The sequence below is a fragment of the Elephantulus edwardii genome, unplaced genomic scaffold (assembly GCF_000299155.1).
Source record: "Elephantulus edwardii isolate Elephantulus edwardi_28Jun2011 unplaced genomic scaffold, EleEdw1.0 scaffold00026, whole genome shotgun sequence".
Classification (NCBI taxonomy): Eukaryota; Metazoa; Chordata; class Mammalia; order Macroscelidea; family Macroscelididae; genus Elephantulus; species Elephantulus edwardii.
The window spans coordinates 20,442,999-20,469,455 of record NW_006399776.1 but is presented as its reverse complement, the minus strand read 5'-3'; the positions used below and the strand labels follow the sequence as shown (position 1 = coordinate 20,469,455).

Genomic DNA, 26,457 nt, shown 5'->3' with positions numbered 1-26,457 from the left:
TCACTCAGCATAATGTCCTGCAGGGTCACCCATTTTGAATAATATTGCATGAGTTCCTTGTTTTTCAATGCAGCATAGTATTCCATTGTGCAAATATACCACAGCTTTATTTTATACCATTTGAACAAAATAGGCCAGATGCATGAGCTTTTAAATCAGTGGATAAATAAAGATAACTATTCTAATCTTTTCAAAGATTATTTTTTCATTTCCTGCATTGCTGTGTTGACTTGGCTCTCTTCTACCTTTAGTGAGATTGACATATGGTTTCCAGTAGTGGATCAGCTGGAGGTTCCAACAACTTGGTGGGACAGTGAGGCTGACAAGTCCCTACTCATTGGAGTTTTTAAGCATGGTCAGTATTTTCTCCTAGTGTATTTCTTCCCTAATGGATAAGCCTACAAATAGAACGTTTAGCAAAAGAAGGTTCATGACCAATAATTGAATCCTCTTACTGATCTTTAAGAAACTTGAATGTTTCAAACTTTAAGTGTTTGAAACATTTTTGAGTGTTTCAAATCTTTAAGAAACTTGAGTGTAGCAGAGCATTTCATTCCTATAGATAGATATTCACAAAAGACCAGATGGATAGTTAATTCTCAAGGTAGGGGACTTCCCATCTGTTCTCTAATCACTGCTAAAAGTCTGTATGTAATGGAGTGTAAGTTAAGGATTTCATGAATCAGGAAAGGTAGCATAAATCCATTCTTCCTATTTTGTATGACTTTCTTGTGCCTACTTATCTGAATGTCCCATCTGTCCAAATTGTTTAGACCTCTCACTTTGATGTAGGATTGAACAAGTGTTTGAATGAAATAGAGAATTTTAGATAGTTTTACCTGGTAACACAACATAGTGGGACAGTCAGTGAGGCTGTCTCAGATACTAAATGACAGTGAATCCTAACTTCCAACGCAGTGAATTAGAACATCTTTTTCCTTTTTAAAGAGTTTTTCTAATCCCATTAAGCTTTTTTTAAAAATTTAATGGGATCAGAAAAATGGCTTAAACCTTTGTAGTCAGCTTTATGTGAGAAAGAGAGGAGTTTAGAAGAGTTCAAACATCCTGAAATATGGTATGCTCAGTCACTGAGCATTCATCACATATTTCACTGAATGTCTATTTGCTTGCAAGTTCCTTACCTTTGCCTAAAGATTTTAGACCTGGTCCTAAATTATTTTTCCATTTATGTAGTGAAAATGAGAATGCTAGTTAAATAGACATATAAATGTTTCACTGTGATTTATAGATGTTGTTAAGTGCTGTCGAGTCATGTGAACAAAAGTCCTGAACATACCTAACTTTCATCGTTTCTCTAAGTACATAGTTTTTAGAGGCAAGCTATTTCAGAAGTGGATGCCACTTCTGCTTACTATATTAACATCTTTTTAGTCACTGGTTATAAAATGATATGACTTTAATTACTATTGCAATGTTAAGTATGTAATGTAACCCAAAAGTAGTAATGCATTTTAATAATATTTTGTGTTATGGGAAAAATAATCTACTCTCCTTAATTTTAGTGGTATACAAATAAGATAACCTTAGTTAGGCAAAATGAATCTCTGATTTTCTTCAACATGGCCTTTTTTTCCTAGGCTATGAAAAATATAATACCATGAGGGCAGACCCAGCTTTATGCTTCCTGGAAAAGGCTGGTCGACCAGATGATAAGGCCATTGCAGCAGAACATCGAGTGTTGGATAATTTCTCTGACATAGTAGAAGGGTAATCATTGGTTTACATATCTTAAAGCTCTGAACACAACCTTTGAAGATTATTACTTATTTGTGCTAAAAAAAGAATATCACGTTAGCCTTAAGAGAACTCATTGAAAATCTTAATGACAATTATTGTTTATTACAAATGATAAATCCTTAAGAAGTGGAACTAACAGAAAGGGCTGGAAAAACTGTTAAGCCACACTACTACCTCTAAGTGTGAAAGTTAATGTTACTCCTCAATGGCAAGTTGGTGGTTTATTCAGTTTGTGTTGATGCTTGACAAATAAAGACATTGACTCTTGGAGATAAATGCCCTGATGATGAATTGCCATGCTAATACTGAGCCACCAGGTAGGGCAACGTTGCCCTGGTTTGGGTGCCAGTGAGTTTAACAAAACTTCTCATGTGGAGACCTGAGGGGCATGTGAAATAGTTGTCTTTTTTTGTAAATACCTAGTCCTTCACAATTATGTGATTTCTCTTTGTGGCATGTTTGTTTAGTGCAGTATCCACTTAATGTTCTTTAAAAGAAAGTCATTTATTCATTTAAAATAATTTATTATGTTGCCTTTTTTTCCTCTCAATAGCTCAAAACCAGTAAAAACAAACATACAAGAATGCATTGATCATTCAAATGGAGAAAAAAAAAATAGTGGAGGGTGGGGACCAAAAATTAAGTCATAAAAGGAGCTATTAAAAGGAAGGAAGGAAGCATTCCTTTTATATCCCAAGCAATTTAGAATGGCATTTAGTCACTTTTTTGTACTTTTTTCTGTAAAATGTTTTACCTAACTTTGCACTTAGCCCACTGTGAGCCTGAAAAATCAAAACTGCTCCATGCTGGATTGTATGCTTGACCCATTCTTTATTCTAGGTTTCTCTTCATGGTATAAGATATATCATCATTAACATTTTCTTGTGCCTCTGGATAATTTTAGGGTTGACTTTGATAAGGATTGTGAAGATCCTGAATATAAACCACTCCAAGGTCCCCCAAAGGACCAAGATGATGAGGTAAGGCATTTTTAGTTAACTAAATTTTACCATATTACTAAGTAGTTAGTTAAATTTTTTCCCAGTCTGTGAATCCTGAAGTATAATGACATGCCCATTCATGATTATATTGCAAAATGGGGGGTGGGGGGGAATTACTACTTGAGAATGTTGTTACATGCTGTCAAGGTGGAACTGACATAGCTGACCCTGCAGTGGGTTTCAGAGGCTATAAATCATAGGGGAAGAGATTACCCATCTTTCTCCCTTGGAGCAACTGGTGGATTCGAATGACCTTATTTCAGGTTGGCAGTCTTACCCACTAGGCCACCAGACCTCCCTATACAGTATTAATTCAAAGTCATTACTAAAGTATAATGCGTTAATAAAAGCCATTACTAAAACTGATATTCAGGATCTGTTTCTTGTTCTACATTTATTTGGTTACTTCCAAATTTGTGTGAGCTTTCCCTTTATTGTAGATATTTATTGTTTGGTGCTGGAGAACAATGCACAAGAAAGTGGCTTGATTGCCAAATTCCTCCTTTATCTTCCCCCTTCATCCTGTGTGTTGGATCTCTTTCTCTAGGGTGATCCCTTGATGATGATGGATGAGGAGATCTCAGTGATTGATGGAGATGAAGGTAAAGTTCTAGCAAACTAGTACAATTTTGTTTGGAGTAAGCGGATTGGGCAATTATATAGATATTATTCTGTCTCATCCTGTGATTTCTAGTAAGTTTTCTTTGAGTAGATTAAAATGCCATTATAAATTCTACTACCCTTTCCATATTCTCCATTCATTTTACCTTGCTTCTTGTAGCCCAGGTGACCCAACAGCCAGGTCATCTATTCTGGCCTCCAGGCTCTGCCTTGACAGCTAGGCTTCGGCGACTTGTAACAGCCTATCAGCGCAGCTATAAGAAAGAACAGATGAAGATAGAAGCTGCGGAACGTGGGGACCGGCGGCGGCGGCGTTGTGAGGCAGCGTTTAAGCTAAAAGAAATTGCACGACGGGAGAAGCAGCAACGGTATAACATGGCTGGGTGTTTGGATTGAGCTGTAAAGCTTTTTTTTTTTTTTTTCAGTTATGGGCCCTATATTTAAAAGCATTGTAAGGAGCTCTGGTAGTCTAGATCATAATGAGTTATGCTGTCAACCGAAAGGCAGGTAATTGGAATCTACTAGCTGCTCCACAGGAGAAAGATGAGAAAGAATCTCCTCCTGTGTGATTTACACCCTTTAAAAACCCTATGGAGGGTCAGTAAAGAGTTGGTTCCAACTCCACGGCAATGACTTTTTAGGAATGATTTATTTAGAATTTACTTCCGAGAAATCTCTTTTCTTGCCTTGAATTGTTATCCTTTAGGATATAAAAAAACCTCTCTTACATTCATAATCATAACTAGCAGGTAGGAAACCTGATCTTCTATGTAGTCACTTTCATTATTTGTCTACTTCATTTTCTCACTACTGTTGTTATGTTCTTAAGTGCCATCGAGTCACCACCAAGCTTCCTAATAATTACATAATAACACTTAGTACCTCTTTTGCTGTCTTTGCTTTGCTTTTTTGCCCCTCTACAGTCAATATTTTATATCCTTAAGCCATGTGTGTCTGAAACCACACTTTAGAAGTAACCAGTTTTGCTGTGGTGTTCTAATCACTGTTGTCATATTTTCCTTTCCTGTGTAGATGGACACGGCGTGAACAGACTGATTTCTATCGAGTTGTATCTACCTTTGGAGTGGAGTATGACCCTGACACCATGCAGTTTCATTGGGATCGCTTTCGTACTTTTGCCCGATTGGACAAAAAAACAGATGAAAGCCTTACCAAGTACTTCCATGGCTTTGTGGCTATGTGCCGCCAAGTGTGCCGTCTTCCCCCAGCAGCTGGTGATGGTAAGCATGACTTGGAGATTTGAGGGTGAGTGGGACTGAATGGCAAGAGAACCAATTTTTGGTTCATTTCTCCTTCTCCTGTGTTTCTTGCAGAACCTCCGGACCCTAATCTGTTCATTGAGCCCATAACTGAAGAGAGGGCCTCACGGACTCTCTACCGCATTGAATTATTACGGCGCTTACGGGAACAAGTTTTGTGTCACCCTCTTTTGGAAGAGAGGCTCTCGTTATGTCAGCCTCCAGGTCCTGAACTGCCCAAATGGTGGGAGCCTGTGCGGCATGATGGGGAGCTTCTACGAGGGGCAGCCCGCCATGGCGTGAGCCAAACTGACTGCAACATCATGCAGGACCCAGACTTCTCTTTTCTTGCTGCCCGTATGAATTATATGCAGAACCATCAGTCAGGAGCATCAGCTCCATCCCTGTCACGCTGCTCTACTCCACTGCTACACCAGCAGTATACCTCGCGCACTGCCTCACCACTGCCCTTGCGCCCAGATGCTCTTGTTGACAAGCCACCTGAGGAGACAACTGCCCAGGTTCCCAGTCTGGAGAGTCTGACCTTAAAGCTAGAGCATGAGGTGGTAGCCAGAAGCCAACCAACTCCACAAGACTATGAGATGCGAGTAACCTCCTCTGATACACCACCTCTGGTTTCTCGGAGTGTTCCACCAGTCAAACTGGAAGAAGACGATGATTCAGACTCTGAGCTGGATTTAAGTAAATTGTCTCCATCATCCTCTTCTTCCTCATCCTCATCCAGCTCCAGCTCCAGCACTGATGAGAGTGAGGACGAGAAAGAAGCAAAGCTAAGTGAGTGCATGTAATGAGCATTTGGCCTTTAGCACTTTTCTGCTCTTTTCTTTTTTATTTTTTCTTGAAATTGTTTTTATTTACTCACAATGTATTAATGACACATGACACACTGTCACATAATTGAGACTAAGCCAACCATCCACAGTTTCTCTTATTTATAGAACAATATATAATTCAGAAGTTTTTTAATATTGTACCATTTCTGTAATTTTTTATTTGTTTACAGTGAGTTAAAGCACAGAGCACAGGAAGAATGGGAATTCTGTACTGGGGAAAAGTCAGCACAACTTAAGAACAGTCCCTGGACCTTCTCTCATGTTCTAACTAAACTGTAACGCAGTAGTCATTCTCCAGAGTGTTCACAATCCATTTTAATATAATCTTATTTTAATAATAAATCACTCTTTATATAATATACAAATGCTGCCATAGCTTTGAGCAAAAGCTACAGTGAATTGCTCTTTCTCTATTTTCTAAATGCATCTCCTGAGAAACACACATTTGATAAAATGCCAAAAGAGCTGTTAATTTTAGGGTACTTATTCATGACTTATCATTCCTATATTATGTAGCATTACCTTTTTGCTCATCTGTTTATTCTGTGTGATCTCTAGCTGCTGACCGGCCCCACTCCAAGCTCTATGATGAAGAAAGTCTCTTGTCTCTCACTATGTCCCAAGATGGATTCCCAAATGAAGATGGAGAACAAATGACCCCAGAGCTTCTGCTGCTTCAGGAAAGACAACGAGCCTCTGAGTGGCCCAAGGTAACAGCCTTTTTTCCCTCAGTGTGTAGAATCCAGAAACAGTTTAGCAATATATAGAGGGAACAAGGAACAGATGGCTTTGGCTCTTAATTGTCTTTATTGTACATGTTTTTCCATGGGATTCTTCTCATTTGACCAGAGTAAACTGGTAGTTTTCATTACCTTCATCCTTTTTGCTCACACTAATAACAATAGCACTATTGTTTGTCATAGGATTTTACTGCCAGTTCTCAAGCACTAAAAAGTGTTGATTTCTATTTTTTTCAATCAGGATCGTGTCTTGATAAACCGTATTGACCTCGTCTGCCAGGCTGTACTCTCAGGGAAGTGGCCCTCTAACCGCCGGAGCCAAGAAATATTGACAGGAGGAATTTTGGGGCCAGGCAACCATTTGCTAGATAGTCCCTCATTGACCCCAGGAGAATATGGTGACTCTCCAGTCCCTACACCACGAAGTAGCAGTGCGGCTTCCATGGCAGAGGAGGAAGCATCTGCAGTCAGCACAGCAGCAGCACAGTTCACAAAACTTCGCAGAGGCATGGATGAGAAGGAGTTTACAGTTCAGATCAAAGATGTAAGCAAAGCATTTAGTCATTGGGAAGGGAAGGAGGAGGCTGTAATCTTAACTAGTTTCATTAACAGGATACTCAGCTTATTTGGTTAGTTAACATTAAAATGAAACCTTACCGTACCCATTGCTGATACAACCCCATGAGTGTCAGAATAGTAGAACTGTGAAGGAAAAGGAAAAAACCCTTAGGGATTACAAAGATCAGTATCAGGAAAAGACATCAAAGAGAAGGATTCTTGAATTGTATCATTTGAGAACTAGGATTTATATCACCTAAGAAATAGATTAAAAGAGACCATATTTTAAAAAAAAAAACAAACAAACAAACCATATTTTAAAAGAAACTGGCAGAAGAGTCCTTTTTGGGTGACTCATTTCTAAATCTAAAGCTGGTGTGTAAAAATTAAGAGTAAGTTGTTAAAATTATACTTTTAAGTATTATGAGCTTTATGGATTTAAAAAATAAAGGGAATTAAACCTACTAAAATTACATCAGCGTTATTTTTTTGTTTCTGGATTGTAAAACTTTCCCCTTCCCTAGTATCATTGCCTATTTAACTCTATTGAATCCTATTTAAGTACATCAAGTACTTGAGAAAAATTCTAGAAGGACAAGGAAATCACTAGGACAGCAGAGATTAGTGAGAACTATAAGGGGTAAAGAAATAGGTAAGGTGCACTGGGGATTTAAGAAGACAGGGAGTTGAAAGTAACAGAATAATAGTAATTATATAAGACACAATGTTTTAAATGACCGAAACAAAATATACATGAATGAACCATTTTTTGATAATTGTATAAAAGTGAATGATAGTATAATTTTTTTTAAAAAAGAAAAATCCTTAAATCAGTTTGTGATCTTGCCCCTGTGATGAGTTGTCATGCTGATCGTGAGACACCACATAGGGGTTTTACCCTGCATTAGGTATTGCTGAAGCAAATTCTACTTCTCTTATATCTGCCTGAGGGGCAGTAGGTTAAAAAAATTAAAGTATGTAAGTCAGTTTCATTACATTTCTTCTTTTAGTGTCTTTAGGGAGCTTTGGTGGCCTAATTGGTAGGGAGTTGTACTGCCAACCCAAAGGCAGGTGGTTTGAAGCCACTAGCTACTCCAAGGAAAGATGAGCAGTCTCCTCTAGTGTAATTTACAGGCTATGAAAATCTGCTGGAAGATCAGCTTTGAGTCATTTCAGACTCAGTGGCAATGAGAGCAATTAAGAGTGACTTCTTAGTCAGATGGCTTTCCTTCTCATCATTGATCCAAGAAGGTGACCTGTATGCCATATTCCCCAAGATTTATTCTGTACTTATAAAACATGTGCTATATAATTTCTTTGGTGTGTTGCGTATTTCCCTAGGAGGAAGGACTGAAGTTAACATTTCAGAAGCACAAGTTGATGGCGAATGGAATAATGGGAGATGGCCATCCACTCTTTCATAAGAAGAAGGGAAACAGAAAGAAGTTAGTCGAGGTGAGTGATGGTGAAGCTCTTTAACATGATGATTAGATAAATTCTTTTTATTCCAATAATTAATGAAAGCAGTTGGGATAGGGGGACTGGATGATATTAGTTACCTTTTGACTACCAGTGGCTCTGCTCCCTTCCCCACCCTGCCTTAGAGAAGAGTATGTGCTCATGGGGGTGGATTCTGGGTTTGCAGCTGGAGGTGGAGTGCATGGAAGAGCCTAATCACCTTGATGTGGACCTGGACACCCGAATCCCTGTCATCAATAAGGTGGATGGTACTTTGCTGGTGGGTGAGGATGCCCCTCGCCGGGCTGAACTGGAGATGTGGTTACAGGGTCATCCAGAGTTCGCTGTCGATCCCCGATTCTTAGCGGTGAGTGGCAGTTCCACCCAGACACATTTAATGGCATTCTCTTGGTATTTAAACTTGTAAAAGGAGAAAGTATGCTCTGTTATGTCATTGCCTCTGCATCTGAAAAATAAGGGCAATACCCAATCTTACTGCACAGAATTATTATGAGGATAAAAATTAACATTTAAAAGTACTTTATAAATTAAAAACTACTTAAGTATTTACTATTAATTTTATTTTTTTTATTCACCAGGACAGTCTTTTGCAATAGCATTTATTATTACACTAAAGACATAAGTAACTTAATTTTAGTGGGGATCTTTATACCTCTAGGATAATTTATGATTTTTCATTGTAGTATATGGAAGATCGCAGAAAACAGAAGTGGCAGAGATGTAAAAAAAATAATAAGGCAGAATTAAACTGTTTGGGAATGGAACCTGTACAGAGATCTAACTCAAGGAACGGAAAAAAGGTGAGAGGGATTAGAACACTGCTAATCTTGTCTTCCCTTAGATGTGAAGACTAAACAAGGTTTTTTTAAAACATAGATTGTGGATGGATATTTAATACTAGATCTCTTTAATATATTCTGTGAATGGTTATCTTTAATTCACAAATAGTAAACTAGTGTTGTCGTCATCTCTATGTTGTTATGTGCCGTCAAGTCTCTATAAGAACATAAAATGTAAAAAAAAAAAAGAACATGTTCAAACTTACCTTTGGTACATTTACTTTAATCACATTGAAATGTAAGACTTGATAGATTTAATGAGAAGAACTATTAGGGCCGTATTATGCTCTTTTATTGAATAACTAAGAGATTCAGGGCAAATCCTTTTAACTTTTTAATTACAACATTCTGAAAAACTGTTAGTCTTTTCTTTTAGGAATGATTAGGGAGTCTTAAGAAAAAAAGAAATCATGGAACTTCCCAACATCTTATAAGAGGCTTAGAATCACTAATAACATTCCAGTAATTAAAAAATAGCTATTTTAAAATTTATGATGAGAATTTTAGTGATTAAATTATTATTTTCAAATGTACTTAATGTCTTTATCATAGTTGTAGACTGTTGTGGACAAAAATCCAGAGATTTCTTCTTTCTCCCAAAATAGAACTGCAAAAGTTTCTCTTGATTGTTTACTTTGTACAATAATTTAAGTTTTTAATGATACATAAAAGATGGTTTTGGTAAAAAGTTCTGTGTAATGAATTAGCACTTGTTTTACCTAACTATTCTCCATTTGTTCTCTTATGTAAATTTTTTAAATCTTAAATTTTTTTTTAACCACATAGTAATGACCATTTGGCAAAAGTAATTATTTTTTTATGATGGTTTGCTTACAAAGTTGGTATACATTGTTTTTGAAAATAACAGTGAAAAACAATGGCAAAACTAAATTTTAATTTGCATTTCAAAAATTTCAAGGAGAATATTATTTTGCACATCTTATGTTTATTTCTGAAATTTATTTATTTTCACATTGGTAAAAGTTAGTTTCATTTAAGTAGTGTTTACCATGGAATAGTTTTAAAATTTTCTCTCTCAGTTTCCTTGGAACCAACAGTTAATAAGTAGAATGGTTGATAATGGGAAAGTCTAATCACTCAAAGGCCAGTACCATCTCTGTCTTAATATCTGCCTGTAAGAAAGTACTTTTCCTCAACTATTAACTAATTTTACATTGATAACAATAACAAAGAACAAGCAATATATAATATGCTTGTAATTGTAATATGGCAAATAACAGACTTACTAATGCAGAATTGACAATCTAACAATGTAGTATTACTAGGACCTGCAGGAGTTTAGATGCTATTATAGTAATTTTAAAACTCCATAGATCTCTCATAGGAGTATTGAGTTGTTTGTTTTTCTAAGTTAAATGCATTTTCAGAATGTCAGGGTAAGGTTTAAATTTGAGATAGAGTACAGAGCCATAGTTAGCAGTGGTGGTGTTATGTACATACCTACTCATAGCTGACCCTCGACTAGGTTTTCAGAGTCAAACACAAAGAGACTGCCCATCTTTCTCCTCTGCAGCTGATGGATTCGAACCACAGGCCTTTGGTGGATTCGAACCACAGCCTTTGGGTTGGCAGCACAACTACTTACCACTAAACCTGAAGAGCTCCCTAAAAAAGGCAGGGAGAGCTGTAGTAGACCATTGATAACCCAGAGTGCGAAGCAGCATGACTACGAATTTGAACATCATTTCCATTGAGAACACTGGAGAACAGCATATTGGCTGGTACCAATAGTTACTAGTACTTTGGATTTGATGTGGATTTCCCCAAGGATGATGTGCTTTATGTTGTGTTTTGTTGATGATAACAAAACATAGTCACTAAAAGAGTAATAGTTCCATCTTCAGTGAATTTAACTAGACTTTGCAGTCAGAACATTTAGGGAAAGCAATTAAAGTTCAGCAAATATGTTTTTTATCAATGTGAAAACTTTATCAAATTTGGTAAGAAGCTAACTCATAATTATTTTGTGTTTAAGATATTCAAAAGTCTATCTGGTGTTTTGTGTTTACCCTAACTCTGCTGTAATAGTGGAGAACAGTACTGTGAGTGTCAGTATAGTTTTGCTGCACACTTTATATGATAGTCATGGGGACAACCTGTGATCAATAGACACATAAGCAAACCTTTTCTATGCATTATTGATCCATTCACCGTCTGTCTTCATACCATGAAGCCTAGTCAATGTTTTTGACTTTTCTAAACATTCTGGCTTTGATAAGTTAGTAGGGGAGTTGCACTGCCAGCCCAAAGATGGTGCCTTGCTGGAGGTTTGAATCTTAACAGCTGCTTCTTGGGAGGAGGATGGTCAATGTACTTCTGTGCATTTTATAGCCCCTGAGACCTCACTGGAGGGGCAGCTATGAATTGATTATATTAAATAGCAAGAAGTTTTTAAATTACTCAGTGAAAAAGTATTTCTAGGCTAGTCTGTTGACTTTTGCCCCTTTTCTTTTTTTTTTAATTGTCTCTCTGTTCTCCTCTCCAGGGTCACCATCCTGACACTGTGTTCAACCGGGTTTTGCCAGGGCCTGTTACACCAGAGAGCAGCAAGAAGCGATCCCGTAGGATGCGACCAGACCTTTCTAAGATGATGGCCCTGATGCAGGGTGGAGGCACTGGGTCCCTCTCTCTGCATAACACCTTCCAACACAGCAGTAGTAGCCTGCAACCCGTGTCATCTCTAGGTCACAGCAGCACTACTTCTGCATCTTTGCCTTTTATGCCATTCGTGATGGGTGGTGCAGCATCATCCCCTCATGTAGACTCCAGCACCATGCTTCATCACCACCACCACCACCCCCACCCCCACCATCTCCACCATCACCATCCAGGCCTGAGAGCCACTGGCTACCCTTCTTCACCAGCGACCACCACCTCTGGCACTGCCTTGCGGTTGCCACCACTGCAACCTAAAGAGGACGATGAGGATGAGGATGAGGATGAGGATGATGATTTATCTCAGGGCTATGATAGCTCAGAAAGGTACTTCTCATTCATTGATGATCCTATGATGCCAGCCAACTCAGACTCCAGCGAAGATGCTGATGATTGAAGCCTCAGCATTGTCCCCATTGCTTGGGTGGCTACTGTGTTTTCATTTACTCTGGCCCTTGGACTATGGAAAAGTGGGAGGGGCAGGGGCAATGTGGGGAGATGCAGGACTACAGGAGGTGAAAAGGAAAAGAAATTAACTTGTACCTGATTGCTCCCAAATTTGAGAGGATTGGGTGGGCAGGGGAACTCCTAAAATAATACATGAGCACTTCCTCATTTTTGGGGAAGGAAAGGAGACTAGAGCAGCTGGTGTGCTCACCCCTCCCTAGACACCTCCATTAACCACAGACTATGTAGCGCTGGCCCTCGCCTCTGGCAGAGCCAGTTCCTGGCCGAACTGTGGACACAGCTGGAGGGTCAGGAACTGTTCCCTTCCTTCCCCTTGGCATTAATAAATTTAAGTTAATCCTTTTCCACTCTTCCCTTCTATATTTGATCAAATCCAATATAAATATTAATTTTAAAATCACTGTTCATCGTGGGTAATTTCAATAATATTTTCCTAGAATTCTAATACTGTTTAAGGCAGTCACTTGTACAGGATGTATATCTGTATCTTGATATATGTAAGATGTCTCACTTGGTAAAAGGAGAAGGAATGATTTATGGTAAATTGTAGGCAAAAGTGTTCCAGATTCAAACTCTAACGTTTTAAGAAGATGAGAAGGAAGAATTTCCTCCAAAAATACGATTATTTTATTTCAAGCTAACAGCAACAACTGCATTTGGGGAAATGAAGGACATTCACAACTTGGGGTGGTGAGAAGGAATGGATGTTTGTAGAGCCCTTCAGGCATTGTTTCCCCCAACACTATCACCCAGGGCCTACATGAAGCTCAGCATTTATTTTGCTTTTTATGGCACTGTTCATAGAGCTTGAGGAAAGTCTCTTGGGAAAGTCAGCCCTGCCCCCCTCTTGCTTGTAGTTGTAATTGCAGAACCCTGGGCCCAGAATCCTTATTTAGTACCAACGTGACCCTCTAGCAGATTTTCAGGGGCACTTTAGGAGGAGACTGCCCATCTGCCTTTCCTTGAGCAGCAGGTGGATTCGAACCCCAAACCTTTGGATTGGGAGCGCAGCTCTTTAAAACTAGCACTAAGAATTATTTTAATCCTGGAGCAGCAGAGGCTTTTTGCTTCCCCACCAGTTCAGGGAAGAGAACGTGCCCAGTTACTCTACAGTTTTACCATTCTCATTGCCAGATCCCGCTCTTTCCGCTTCCCCTTCTGGGGCCATTGGGGTGGGGCCTTTACACCCGCGCGCGGCCAGCCTAGTGGGGCGGGGTTGGAGTATCATGGCTCCCGCCTCTCGCATACCGATGAGCAGCCTCCACGGCGCAAAACCTGGGCCACTGTAAGCGCGGCGGGGTTAAGAATAAGGGCGGGCGTCACGTGATGACGCAGCGCGTGACTGGCGAAGTTGACAAAACCCCGCGAAAATCTGGCCTTTTTTTTTTTAATTCCTTTTGTGTTGCATATTTCAGTGTTTTCGTTAATCTTTCTTTTTTTTTTTTTTTACCACCACATACCAATTTTTGAAGAAAGAATTTAAAAAAAAAAAAAAAATCCCCCTGTAGGGACCCGGAAGCGGAAAGGGCATATTTTTTTTTAGGTCGATACTTCCGGGTCACTGGGGGAGTGCGGGATTCCGGGGCCGAGAGCGGGTGGTGGAGCCGGGACCTCGCGTGATTCTCGGAACCCGAGAAGGAGCGGCGTCTGGGGCTATGGCTGTAACTCTGGACAAAGACGCTTATTATCGGCGAGTGAAGAGACTATACAGCAATTGGCGGGTGAGGAAGGTCCCATAATTTTCCCTAGGGAGCCCCCCTTTTACCATCCCATAATAACCCTGTTTCTCGGCGCCCTTTTTCCCCCCTTTCCGTCTGGAATTTCAGGGTTAGTGTCGAGTTCCTTTCGTTGCTCCCGAATTAATCCACTGCAAGCAGCCCCAAGTGCTACCCCCTAATCGGGGACTCCCCCCACCGCAGTACCCCTGCTATTTGCCACCACCATCTTCCCCCGCGTGCAGGACCCCGTCATGCATAACAGCCGCCTCTGGCAATCTCTTCCCGCCCTAGAAGAGGCATCATCTTCCCACCCACTCCGTGATCACGTCTTGCTGCCTCCTCCTGCAATGTTCACACACACCCACGCAGTCGAACTGTGCCCTTCCAGAACCACAGTATCCTGCCCCAGGTCCCGCCAGAATTGTAATCATCTTCGGAAAGAAGGGATAGAGGGGCAAGGAGGATGTGAGCCTGGCTTTTAGCGTTTTTATCATTTGAGGGACTAGCTAGAGTTTTAAAAAGGAATATTGCTTACACGCAACTGCCTCTGTTCTAGGCCTTGCTGTGGGTAATACAGACCTAATGCTGAAAATCTACAGGCTTTAGTAATTTTAAATATCCCAATATCATTAGAACTTCCTTGGTAGAATATCCGTGCACGTGTCTACAGAAAGAGCTGTTTCAGTGTCCAGTCTTAAAGATTGGGCTGTTTCGCTGCTTCAAAAAGTCCATAATTAAAATTTGTATTTGTAATAGTATTTGATCAACAAATCTTGGGTTGCATCTGTGATGCAGCCTGAGTTGCCTTACCTAGTCTAGCCTCAGAACCCTGTCACCAAAAATAATAAAGACATTTTAAAAACTTTTTAAAAAACTGAACTACAAAAACGATCACTGTTAGTTTACATCTCTATGGTAGACAAATGCTGAGCATGAGCATATTTTAAAATTTTCTTGGTTTATATTCTGCCACATGTTTTTACGCTTCTCACTGTCAGCTATTTATTATTTGAACATGATCTCTTACCAAGTCTTTTCAAAGCTTTATCCTTTTCTAAAGATTAGTAAATTGTTGTTTGCCATCCAGTCAGAACCCATTCATAGCTGAACCTCTAGCAAGTGTTCAGAGGCAGGGCAGGAGATTGCCCATCCTCCCACAGACCAGCTGCAGGATTTGAACCTTTTGCCTTAGGGATTGCAGCACCAATACTAATGTGCATTGATGGGAGGCCTGGCGATAAGGAGCAGCACTGCCAACACAGAGGCATACTGTTGTAATCTATACTAAAGAACATTTTCTCCCCAACATATATTCACCCAGATCACTTTTTCTTTTTCTTTTTTTTTAAATCTGTGGTCAGCTGATAGTTGACAAGGCCCCCAGATCACTTTGAATGTGGAAGTTGAAGTTGCAGTTCAGAGTTTAACCAGTTTATTCTTTAGCCTGTGTCAGCTATTCATAGGGGCTCTGGTGGCCAGTACTCAAGGTGTTAAGTTGCTAACTGAAAAGCTGCAAGCTCTTTCAGCCATGCAAATCCACCAGCAGCTCCTTGACAAAAAGATGGGGCAGGTTCTTCTTAAAATATACAACCTCAGAAACCTGTTGGAGGTACACTATGGGTCACACTCAACTCAAGGGCAGTAAATTTTGTGTTTTAAACTATTCATGAAAATTAAATTAGAGCTTGGTTACCCTACATGGTAGGTAAATTCAAAGAATGAAACAAGCCTATTTAAGAAAACCTTTGCAGACAAACTCACAGATTAATTAAATGATGGTCTTTGAGTCCACAAAGGATAAAGAATGTAAGTTCTGGCTTCCTTTACCACCTATTTTTAGTTTGTTTTTTAAAAAACATTAAAACTTAAGTTGGTGTGGAACATAGTTCTGAGTTCACTGTGAACTGAAATTTGACAGCAACTTTTAAAAACTACTACCCATAAAAAAATAAATATAGCTTCAGTTAAAATTATAAGATTTTTTCTCTCCAGGTTGAATTCTCTAAAAATACCAGAATTCACATCTTGACCAACACTTGGAAATCTTGGTAAAACCATTTTAGCCTGGGAATCTTAAGTCTGGTCAATCCTTAATTTACAGAAAGCTGTGTGAGCGTTTTACTTTTCTGGGTCTAATTTTCCTTGGAAGTGTTTGCAATTTTATGTACAATTACCATACATTATTACTTTATTAGCCTCATTAAAAACTACGAGAAAAGGAAGGAAAAAATTATTCTGACCTTTTTAATTTAATGTCATTGAAGGATGTTAAGAATGGATACTATTTTGAATCACTCCTGTGTAAGCAACAAAAACTGACTAGTTTAAACTCATTTGAATGGACTTTCTATTTTTTTATAATTATAAATGTCAATAAATAAATGACAGTGTATACCCATAGAGTTTCATTTACTACCTTTCTAAGATTATAGTGCTTTTGTTCTGGTCTTCAAGGATCATGGCTTCCTAGGGATAAATTCTGGTTGCTTATTCTCTGAGCAGTGGTGGAATAATAGTGGACTGTATAGGTGTTGTCTAATTTTTTTTTTTTTTAACTTTAGGCCTTATTTCTGAATAAGGAGCCGCTGTCATTTTCAGTTACATAATTTCCTACTCATAATTTCCTGGCTTCATGTGTGTCAGAGAACTGTGCTACAACGGATTTTCAGTGGCAGGGTTTTTTTTCCTCCAGAAGTAAATCTCCAGGCTTTTCCTTCAGAGCCCCTCTGGATAGACTCAGACCTCTAGCCTTTTGCTTAGCAGACTGGCAGTTAAGCCTTTACACCACCTGAGAAAATTGAGATTGAAGTAATAACTTGATGCTCATTTGTAAAAACCCCAAGAAATATATTTCCAAAGAAATCTGTTTTGAAAAATTAACTTGTTTAGGCACGTTTACTTTTGATACCCTTCAACATAAGTCTTTTTAAAAATGACACGTGTTCTTGGTAGCTTTCAACTCTTCCTCCCCTCCCCCCTACATAGAATTGTAGAGAATAGAAGCCACTAACCCTCTGCAACTTTGTTTTTTAAATATATGGGAATAGGAATTAATGTGATTTCTAATACAACTTATTTACAAATAAACTTGAGTTTGGTATAAATTGTGAGGCTAAATTGATCGAATATTACTTACACTGAACATTGAAATACAGGTTTCTGTCTTCTGAGTGTATACCTAGTATTAGGATGGTTAGATTATGAAAATAAAATTTTAAGTTCAACTTTTAGAGGAACTGCCAAATGGCTTTTCAAAGTGATTGTACCATTTTGCATTACATCCAACAATGAATGAAGATTCCAGTTTCTTTATAACCTAACCAACACAAGTTTTACAATTATAATTTTATTTTTTTAAATTATGATTCTTTTTAATTGAGTAATATAATTAGTACTGCTCACTGGAGGAAGCAAAAGAAACTCCCCACTATTTCACACTCAAGCTGCTCTAAGAACTGAGGGATATATTTAAGCACTCTGTAAGCACAGTTATTAGATCTATATTTTAGAAGGTCCTGCTATCCAGAAGAATTTAATAAAATGTCAGAATACCAACTGTTTTGAAAAAGAATGTTGTTCCTATGTATTCATTCACAGGTGTGGTGGGTAGTTAACACTAAGAACAAAACTTGTGCTACTTTCTAGCTCATTGCTGTTTTTACAGTAGCTTAGTTTTGTTTTACATTGCTGTCCAAGACCAGCTGTCTTCTATGGCTCAGAATGTGGAGGCAATTCCCATATTCTTTTCAGCAATATTTTAGATTACTTCATTTTAAGTTACTTATTTTAGCTCATTTAGGAGTAGGACAAAGAAAAGTTTGTTTATTTTTGCTCCTTTTCCCCTCTATTCTTGTCTCTTTTAATCATCTAGGGTTGATTCCTGTGTGTGAATTGTTTTATTGTTTTTTGTAAATGGTTTTTATACAATATTTATCCCTTTGTGACTGATTTATGTCACGTAGCAGAATTTATTCTAGTTTAGTCCATGTTGTACAGTATTCACAAATTCTTGATTTTTTTGGTGTGTTATGTCTAATATTCTACTTTGTGAATATATCACAATTTCTTTATCCATTCATGTATTGATGCACACTTTGGTTGTTTCCAGCTCTTTGCTGTTTATTAAGCACAGTGCTGTCGTATACATGAGTATGAGTGTGTCAGCTGGTATTGCATTTCTTATTTCTTTGGGGTATTTACCTAGTAAAGGTATTGTCAGGTCTGATGATACTTATTTTATTGCTTTCCATAGTGATTGCACCATTTTATTTTCTCACCAGCAGTATATGAGCTTTCCAGTGTCTCCACACCCTTGGCCAGTAGTTACTGACTTTTTGAACATTGCTCTTTTTTTCTAATATCTAATTATCTTGATTTGCATCTGATAGCTAATGATCTCGAGAGTTTCTCCTTCTGTTTGTTGGCCATGTGAGTCATAATGTACTCTGCCTGTTTTGTAATTTGTCTTTTTTTGGTTGAGATGCTGGGGTATTTTATAAATTTTAGAGTCAAATGTGCCATTGTCAAATACTTTGTTCCAGTTAGTACATTATCTTTCTAGTTTTTGGAGAAGTGTTTTGATGAACAAAAGGATTTCATTTCTAGGCCACTCACTTGTGTCGGTTATCCTTATTGTCTCCTTTCTAAAGGCTGTCAGCTTTTCTTACTGGTCTGTTTGGGGTTTTTTCCCCCCCTGTTTGTTGGGTATGTTGGATTAAAGTATTGGTTTTGATTCTTTTTGAATCAAGTGTCAGACTTAAAAACTCATTGCTGTTAAGTTGTAACCAACTCAAAGCTACCCTTCCATTGAGTTTCCAAGGCCCAAGAAGAGATTGCCCATTCTTCTCCCACCAGTGAGGCATTTTTGGTTAGCATTAGAAATTCTTACAGACTAGGCAAATCACTAGTGTAGTACCTGGCAAGTATACTCACTAAGCAGTGGTGACTTGATAATTCCGAATTTCACATATCTTTTTCATGATTTATAGAGATTGCCCTCAATACTAAAATTTTGGTGCTCCTGAATCTGGCCCTTTTTCTAAATGTTTGCCTGTAATCCTTAGGTAATTATTAGTGCTGTACCCTTTTACCCTTGGAAGCAGGTGTGGCATCTACTTCTGTAATAGCTTGCCTCCGGAAACCCTGTGAACCTGGAGGAAGGTTGAAAGTCACACAAGTGTTGAAAACTTTTGCTCATAGGGTGCCTATGACTCAACGACAGCACTTAACAACAACCCTTTTACAAAAGAAAGGTCACTGTCTGAATAAGTTGTATGGATGTCTTAATTAACCAGAGATTTGAGAAATGTTTCTTTTAAGATAATTCCTATTTAATGTAAAGAACAGTAAGTGCCCTCTGCTGCAATATTTCCCCAACTTTCACCATCTAGATAACCACATTCATGGCTTTTGCCAACCTCTTCCATCTGTATGTATTAGTTGAATGTTTTTATTTCTTTCTCACTTTGAAAAAAATTACTTTTCCTTGAATGTTTATACATCTTTTTTTTTTTAATTGTAATTTTTTTATTGGAAAACAAATATACAACTTGGAATGGATTTGAGGCAAATTGTGCTGTAAGCAGAATTTTCTTTTAAGTGGCTAAACAAAGTTTAAAAAGCAAGTAACAATAAAAGAAAATGTTTCTGGTACAGGACCAGTAGTACAAAAAAATAGCATGCGAGTACCTGGATAATACACCCATTTTGCAATAGTGCAACTTTAAGTACGTATTGTTGACTATCCATAGTCCACGCAGAGTTACAACTCCACACTTCAACAATAACATGCTGACAGTTCCTAAAGAAATCTACTTAAAAAAAAAGGCATGAGCCAGATGTTCCCTCATTTGACCAACTCCATCTAAGTTTAGATGTGCAGAAGGGCTTAGATATATCCAGAGTAAGCCACATGCAACATGTTACTTGATCAATTTTCTAAAATAAGGTTTCAGGACAATGACAGTAAGATAAGAGAAGAAAACATGGAGGAATGAAGTCCTAATTACTATACATGCATATTCTTTGACAGTAGGGGGAAACCTTTTACAGATAAGTTACAAACAAAAGACAAATAAACAATTTTGTACAAGAAATTTAGCACATTCTGTACAATTTCTTCACTTTGCTATCATCATTTGTACAAACTCTTTATAGTTTACTTGCCCATCACCATCAATATCTGCTTCCCTGATCATTTCATCAACCTCTTCATCTGTTAACTTCTCTCCAAGGTTTGTCATCACGTGACGAAGTTCTGCTGCACTAATATGGCCATTGCCATCTTTATCAAACACACGGAATGCTTCTCTGATTTCTTCACTATCTGTATCTTTCATTTTTCTTGCCATCATTGTCAGAAATTCCGGGAAGTCAATTGTGCCATTACCATCAGCATCTACTTCATTAATCATGTCCTGTAATTCTGCTTCTGTGGGATTCTGCCCAAGAGACCTCATTACAGTGCCCAATTCCTTTGTTGTTATAGTTCCATCACCATCCTTGTCAAATAGTGAAAAGGGTTCTTTGAATTCTGCAGTCTGCTCTTCAGTCAGTTGGTCAGCCATGCTGCAAGCGCTCCTGCTCTCCGAGACGCGACCGCACAACCACCGAATGTTTATACATCTTAAAAATGTAAATAATTCTGACTTATTTTTGTCACTTTTGCAAGAATAAACCACTTTCAGTTCTGCTTCATGATTCTAAATATATTATTTCTTTAGTTTTTGATATAATATTGTCATCTTTAGTAAAAAAAGGGCTTATCTTCAGTGTATTTAAAGATGTTCTGGTGGCACCCTGGTTAAAGCACTTGGCTGCTGACCATACGATCAGTTGCATGAACCTACTGCCTTCTCTACTGGAGAAAAAGGAGGCATTCTGCTTCTACAAAGAGGTGCATTCCTGGAAACTTTATGAACAGTTCTTCTCTGTTCTGCAAGGTCACCATGAGTCAGAATTGTTTGGGTGACACCAGGCTGGTTTGGTATTTTTTTATCACTGTAGACATTCCTTATCATCACACCCCATCTCCTGTTACTTTTTAAAGTTTTTCACAAAATTTCAAACACAAACATTGGAAATTTTAAGTGAATATCTGTGTGCTCATACCTAGATACTATAATTTGGATTTATTCTATTTATGTTTTGTCTCCATCCTTTGTAAGTTCTTCACAATTTTTAGTAAAATCAGTAGTTAGTGTTTATGTTAAAAATTATGTATATATTTACATTTCTGGGTAAAGTAATCATAGGGTATAATTACTTTTTCCTTTCTCTATAGTTTTTCCTTATAGCTCATAAGGCTGTTTTTCTCTTTGTTTACCTACTTAGTCTTTTTCCGGCTCATCTGTTTTACTCTTAGCAATCTTGAATTCTAAAACTTTCACAACTATCAAGTATCTTACAAATTCCATGTTTTGCTAGCCCATCCAACATTAATAGCTTTCTGATTGGAAGAGATCTATATTTTTTTCCCCTTCCAAAGAAAAGTAACCCAACAGAAATTATTGAACAGTATCATTAATATCAAGTGCAAGCAAGATTCTGCTGAAAATTATCCAAAATTGACTGGAGCATCTTATCAGCAGAGAACTTCCAGATGTGCAGGCTGGGTTAGAAGGGTTTAGAAGAGGCTGTGATATTAGGGATATTGTAGTTGATGTGACATGGATCTTGGCCGAAAGTAGAGAGCACCAAAGAAATGTCTATCTCTGTTTCATTGTCTGTGCAAAGGGGTTTGACTGTGTGGATCACAACAAACAGTGGCTAACTCTGAGAAGAATGGGAATCCCAAATCATTTGATTGTGGTTATGCAAAACCTATACTTGGACCAGGAGGCAGTCGTCAAAACAGAACAAGGAAACATTGTATGGTTCAAAATTAGGAAGGGGGTCCACCAGGGATGTGTCCCATTTCCATACCTTTTTAGTCTTTATGCAGAACAGATTATTCGGGAGGCTGGATTCTTTGAGGATGAATGTGGCATCAGGATTGGAGACAGACAACCTGCTTTACGCAGATGACACAACCTTGCTTGCTGAAACTGAGGAGGATCTAAAGCACTTGCTACAGTCAAGGACTGCAGCCTTCAATATAAATTGAAGCTCAACATCAAGAAGACAAATTCAAACAACTGGGCCTCTTGACAGCATTATTATAGATGGTGAAGCAATTGAAATTGTCAGCAGCTTTAGTTTGCTTGGCTCCACAGTCAACACTCTTGGTACCAGTAGCCAGGAAATCAAAAGACGAATTTCATTGGGAAAGTCGGCTGTAGGGGACCTCTCCAGAGTACTGAAGAGCAGTGACGTCAGTCTGGTGACTAGGATGTGCCTGATTCAGGCCATAGTCTTCACATTTACTTGTTAATTCATCAGAAAGCTGGACAGTGACGAAGAATGATAGAGAATTGATGCCTTCGAGCTGTGGTGCTGGAGAAGAGTATTGAATATACTGTGGACTGCCAGAAAAACAAACAGGTTTGACCTAGAGAGCATGAAACCAGGCAGCTCCTTGGAGACAAATATTCTGAGGCTTGTCTGACATACTTTGGGCATGTTGCGAGAAGGAACCACTCCTTGAGGGACAGTACAAAAGAGGAAGACCCTCAATGAGATAGATTGATTCAGTGACTGGGGTATTGCCGGTGGTTGTGTCAGAGACAATAAGGTTAGCACAAGATAGAGCAGGTTTCAGGGCTCTTGTACTTAGGATCACTGTGAGGCTGTGATTTGACAGCACATAACAACAGCAAGACTTCTTGAGCCCATGGGTGTCTTTAAGGAAGACTTCGTGAGCTCTTGTGTACCTTTAAGGGTTTTCTTAAGTCTTCAATCTATTTAGTAAATTATTTCAATGGTTATAAAATTACAAGTTGAAAATTTCCTACGGAGAATTTTGGAGATTTGGGGTTGTTTTTTTTCTCTTTAGACTTTTATTATTGCTTTTAAAAAGACTGATTCATTTGTTTCCTGTACAGTATCTGCCTATTTTTCTCTGAGAATGTATAGAACCATCTCTTTATTCTTTGTGTTCTGAAATTTCAGTGATCTGTGTTAATATGAGTACTTCTGTGTTAATTGGGAACTGGGATTCTTTTTTATTCTCATGATTAAATTCTTTATAGTAGCAGATTTTCTTGAATTCTTTTATAATCCCCCCTTTTCTTACTGCTTTTATTTTTTCTGTGAAGTTCCTCGTCTTTAAAAGTTCAGACCTCTTTAAATTTGTTGTTTATGTTTGACTTCTCTTGTCATTTACTTCCAGGAACTGTTTAACTTTACTTTTCTACTTTCTATTGAAAGATTTTTTTTTTCTTTTTAATTCATGGGGTATTTGTTCTTTCAAGACTATATTTCTCTTTTATTGGGGGTTTTATCTTTTAACAGAAGTATTTTCTGTCACTTACATTGTCTGTTTCCTCTGAGATTTTGCTTGTTTTCTTACATATTAGAGACTTCAAAAACCAAAAGATTACTGTTGAGGACCTCTCCCAAGTGCTCAAGGGCAAGGATATAAGATTAAGGACTAAGGTGTGTTGGTGTTTTCTGTTGTATGCATCTGAAAGTTGGATGGTAGGAGAAGACTCTATGCTTTTGAGTTGTGTTGTTGACGAAGAATAAACATCTCGTTGTTAGGTACTATCAAGACACATATAACTCATAGTGACATCTGAACCCTGTCCTATACTATGCCATCTTAATCCCTGATACACTTGAATCCATTGCTACAGTCCCTGTGTCAAAGGACAGTGAAGTCTGTCTTGGAGGAAGTGCAACCAGAGTGCTCTTAAAAGGCAAGGATGATAAAACTTCATCTCACCTGCTTTGGGCATGCTGTCAGGAGGGGCCAGTCCTTGGAAAAAGATGTCTGTTGGAAAGGTGAGGGGTCGGAGAGAACCTCAGCAAGATGGATTGACATAATAACTGTAATAAGGCACTGGACCAAGTCCAAGATCATAATAATAGCTCAGGGTAGGACAAGGTTCTGATCGTTTGTTCACAGGGTCACTGTAAATCATGGTCGACTCAACAACCCATAACAATTGTTCATGTAAGACTAAAATAATAAAGAACTGATTGGAAGGCTTTGTGGGTTGTGAAGGAGATCGCAACTGTTGTCATTATTGAGGCAATCTGTTTTTTTTTCTTATTGTTAGATGCCATCAAATCCCCTAAAATTCATAGCAGCTATGAATAATAAAATTTATCCGGCACCATCTTTACAATCATTGCCATGCTTAAGCCCACTGTTGGCAGTAACTGTGGTCATACTATCTCATTGAGAGTCTTCCTCTCTTTTGCTGAACTTCTACTTTTACCATTGTGATGTCTTTTTCTGAGGACTGGTGCCCATCTTACAACATGCCCAAAGTTTGTGAGATGTAGTTTCACCATCTTTGCCTCTAAAGAGTACCCTGGTTGCATTTCCTCCAAAACAGATTTGTTCTTTTGCCAGTCCAAGGGATAGTCAATACTCTCTTAAAAGATCATGCCAGTCCATGGGTTAGTCAGTCTCTTTTAAAAGATCATTTCAGTCTTCCTTATTCATTTTCCAACTTGCACATGCATATGAAAAAATTGAAAATTTCAGGGTTTGAGTCAGGCAGCTGGCACCTTAATCTGACATCCTAATGTTTGCCCTTTTAAAGGTCTTTGGTAGCTGATTTGCCCAGTGCAACAAATCTTTTGATTTCTTGACTTCTACTACTGTGAGAGCATTAGGATGAAGCCTATGTTTCACAGATGACACAATCTTTCTTGCTGGAACTGAGGAGGACTTAAAGTGCTTGCTGTAGAAGGTCAAGGACTGTAGTCTTCAATATGGTTTGAAGCTCAACATCAAGAAGACAAAGATTCTCACAGCTGGGCCAATAGGCAGCATTGTGATGGAGAAGAGATTGAGGTAATTAACAGTTGCAGCTTGCTCAGTTCCATTATCAATACTTGTCATCAGCAGACAGGAAATCAAAAGATGAATTGTACTGGGATGCTCTCAAGGACCTCTCCAGAGGACTGAAAAACGATAATGTCAGTCTAGAGACTAAGATGCGCCTGATCCAGGTCATGGTCTTCGCAGTTAGTTGTTATGCATCAGAAAGCTGGACAGTGACTAAGGATGACAGAAGAAGAATCAGTGCCTTTGAATTGTGGTACTGGAGGAGTCTTGAACACCAAGATAACAAATAAGTTTGCCTTAGAGTGAAACCAAGTTTCTCCTTGGAGGCTAGGATGTTGAAGCTCTGTCTCACATGCTTTGGACACATGGCCAGAAGGGACTGGTCCATGGAGAAGGACATTATGCTTGGAGTGGTGGAGGGACATCTTGGGAGAGGAAGACCCCAGATGAGATGGATTGGTAGAGTAACTGGAGTAGTGGAGGTTGGTGTGTCGAAATTAATGTTGACTGGCTCAAGACAGAGCAGGATTCAAAACTGTTGTACATAGGTTGGTTATGAGTTGCAGGCAACTTGACAGCACATAACAACAACCAACTACTGTGGTTGTTCATAGTAGATAAAAAAAAAGAAAAATCACTGATAATGCCTGTTTGTCCTGCTGTGAGGAATTTATCCATCCTTCCTTCTCCCTCCCTCCCCTCCTTTCTTTCCTTTCTGATTTTGGGTTGTAGCCATATTGACAGTTCTAGTCATTGATCTTTGTCACAGGTGCTTCAATTTGTCTTCACTTTCAGCATACAGTGTTCTGTCATATGCGTAACGTAGGGTTTTAATGAGTCTTCCTCCAATTCTAATGCCACATTCTTCTGTAATTTTCCTTCTCCAATTACTTGCTCAACATACAGGTTGAATAAGTAAGGAGAATACAACTCTTTTTTTTTTAAAAAAAAAACCTCCTGATTTTATTATTCAATTTCTTTTTTCTATTTAAAGTAGTCTTCAGTGGCTGGGAATTCTAGCTTCCCAAAACCAGAGTCAGTTGGAGCTGGCTATTGGAGAGAATACAACTCTTGATGCACATCTTTCCTGATTTTAAACCATGCAAAGTTCGATTGTTTTGTTCATATAGGTGTTTTTTAGCAGGTTTCTTATGAACACAAATTTCCATTCTTGCTGTTGCTCATAATTATCAGGATCCATATAGTCAAATGCACTTGCATAGTAATAAAATGTAAGTAAACATCTTCCTGGTATTACATGCTTTCAGCCACGATCTATCTGACATCAGCAGTAATATCTCAGGCTCCTTTTGAATCCATCATTTCTCTCCATTATCATTAAGGAAGAGTGCAGTCATTGCAAAGACAGAAGAGGACGCGAAGACCAAAGTGGATGTCAGAAGAGACTCTGAAAATTCCACTGGAGCACAGAGAAGCCAAAGCACAAGGAAGAATTCAGGATACTAAAGAGATGAATAGAACATTTCAGAAGGCAGCACGGGATGACAAAGCAAAATATTACAATGAAATGTGCAAGGAGTTGGAGTCAGAAAATCAAAAGGGTCGAACTCGCTCAGCATTTCTTA

The 26,457-nt window shown here is 38.5% G+C and overlaps 2 protein-coding genes and 1 pseudogene across 2 annotated transcripts in view; 2 read left to right on the top strand and 1 right to left on the bottom strand.

Moving 5' to 3' along the window:
• CHD8 (chromodomain helicase DNA binding protein 8) overlaps nt 1-12,182 on the top strand; it is a 45,671-nt gene extending 33,489 nt beyond the window's left edge. The window contains exons 25-37 of the mRNA XM_006883114.1: nt 252-355; nt 1,599-1,728; nt 2,663-2,738; nt 3,307-3,361; nt 3,541-3,748; nt 4,413-4,621; nt 4,715-5,434; nt 6,052-6,203; nt 6,475-6,777; nt 8,133-8,246; nt 8,437-8,616; nt 8,954-9,070; nt 11,616-12,182. Of these exons, the coding sequence (XP_006883176.1) occupies nt 252-355; nt 1,599-1,728; nt 2,663-2,738; nt 3,307-3,361; nt 3,541-3,748; nt 4,413-4,621; nt 4,715-5,434; nt 6,052-6,203; nt 6,475-6,777; nt 8,133-8,246; nt 8,437-8,616; nt 8,954-9,070; nt 11,616-12,182 (2,935 nt within the window). The remainder of the gene's footprint in view (nt 1-251; nt 356-1,598; nt 1,729-2,662; nt 2,739-3,306; nt 3,362-3,540; nt 3,749-4,412; nt 4,622-4,714; nt 5,435-6,051; nt 6,204-6,474; nt 6,778-8,132; nt 8,247-8,436; nt 8,617-8,953; nt 9,071-11,615) is intronic.
• A 1,388-nt stretch (nt 12,183-13,570) lies between these two features.
• Nucleotides 13,571-26,457, top strand: part of SUPT16H (suppressor of Ty 16 homolog (S. cerevisiae)) — a 63,341-nt gene continuing 50,454 nt past the window's right edge. Inside the window, exon 1 of the mRNA XM_006883113.1 lies at nt 13,571-13,974. Coding sequence (XP_006883175.1) covers nt 13,909-13,974 — 66 coding nt within the window. The 5' untranslated portion in view covers nt 13,571-13,908. The remainder of the gene's footprint in view (nt 13,975-26,457) is intronic.
• LOC102846196 lies at nt 20,091-20,537 on the bottom strand (annotated as a pseudogene).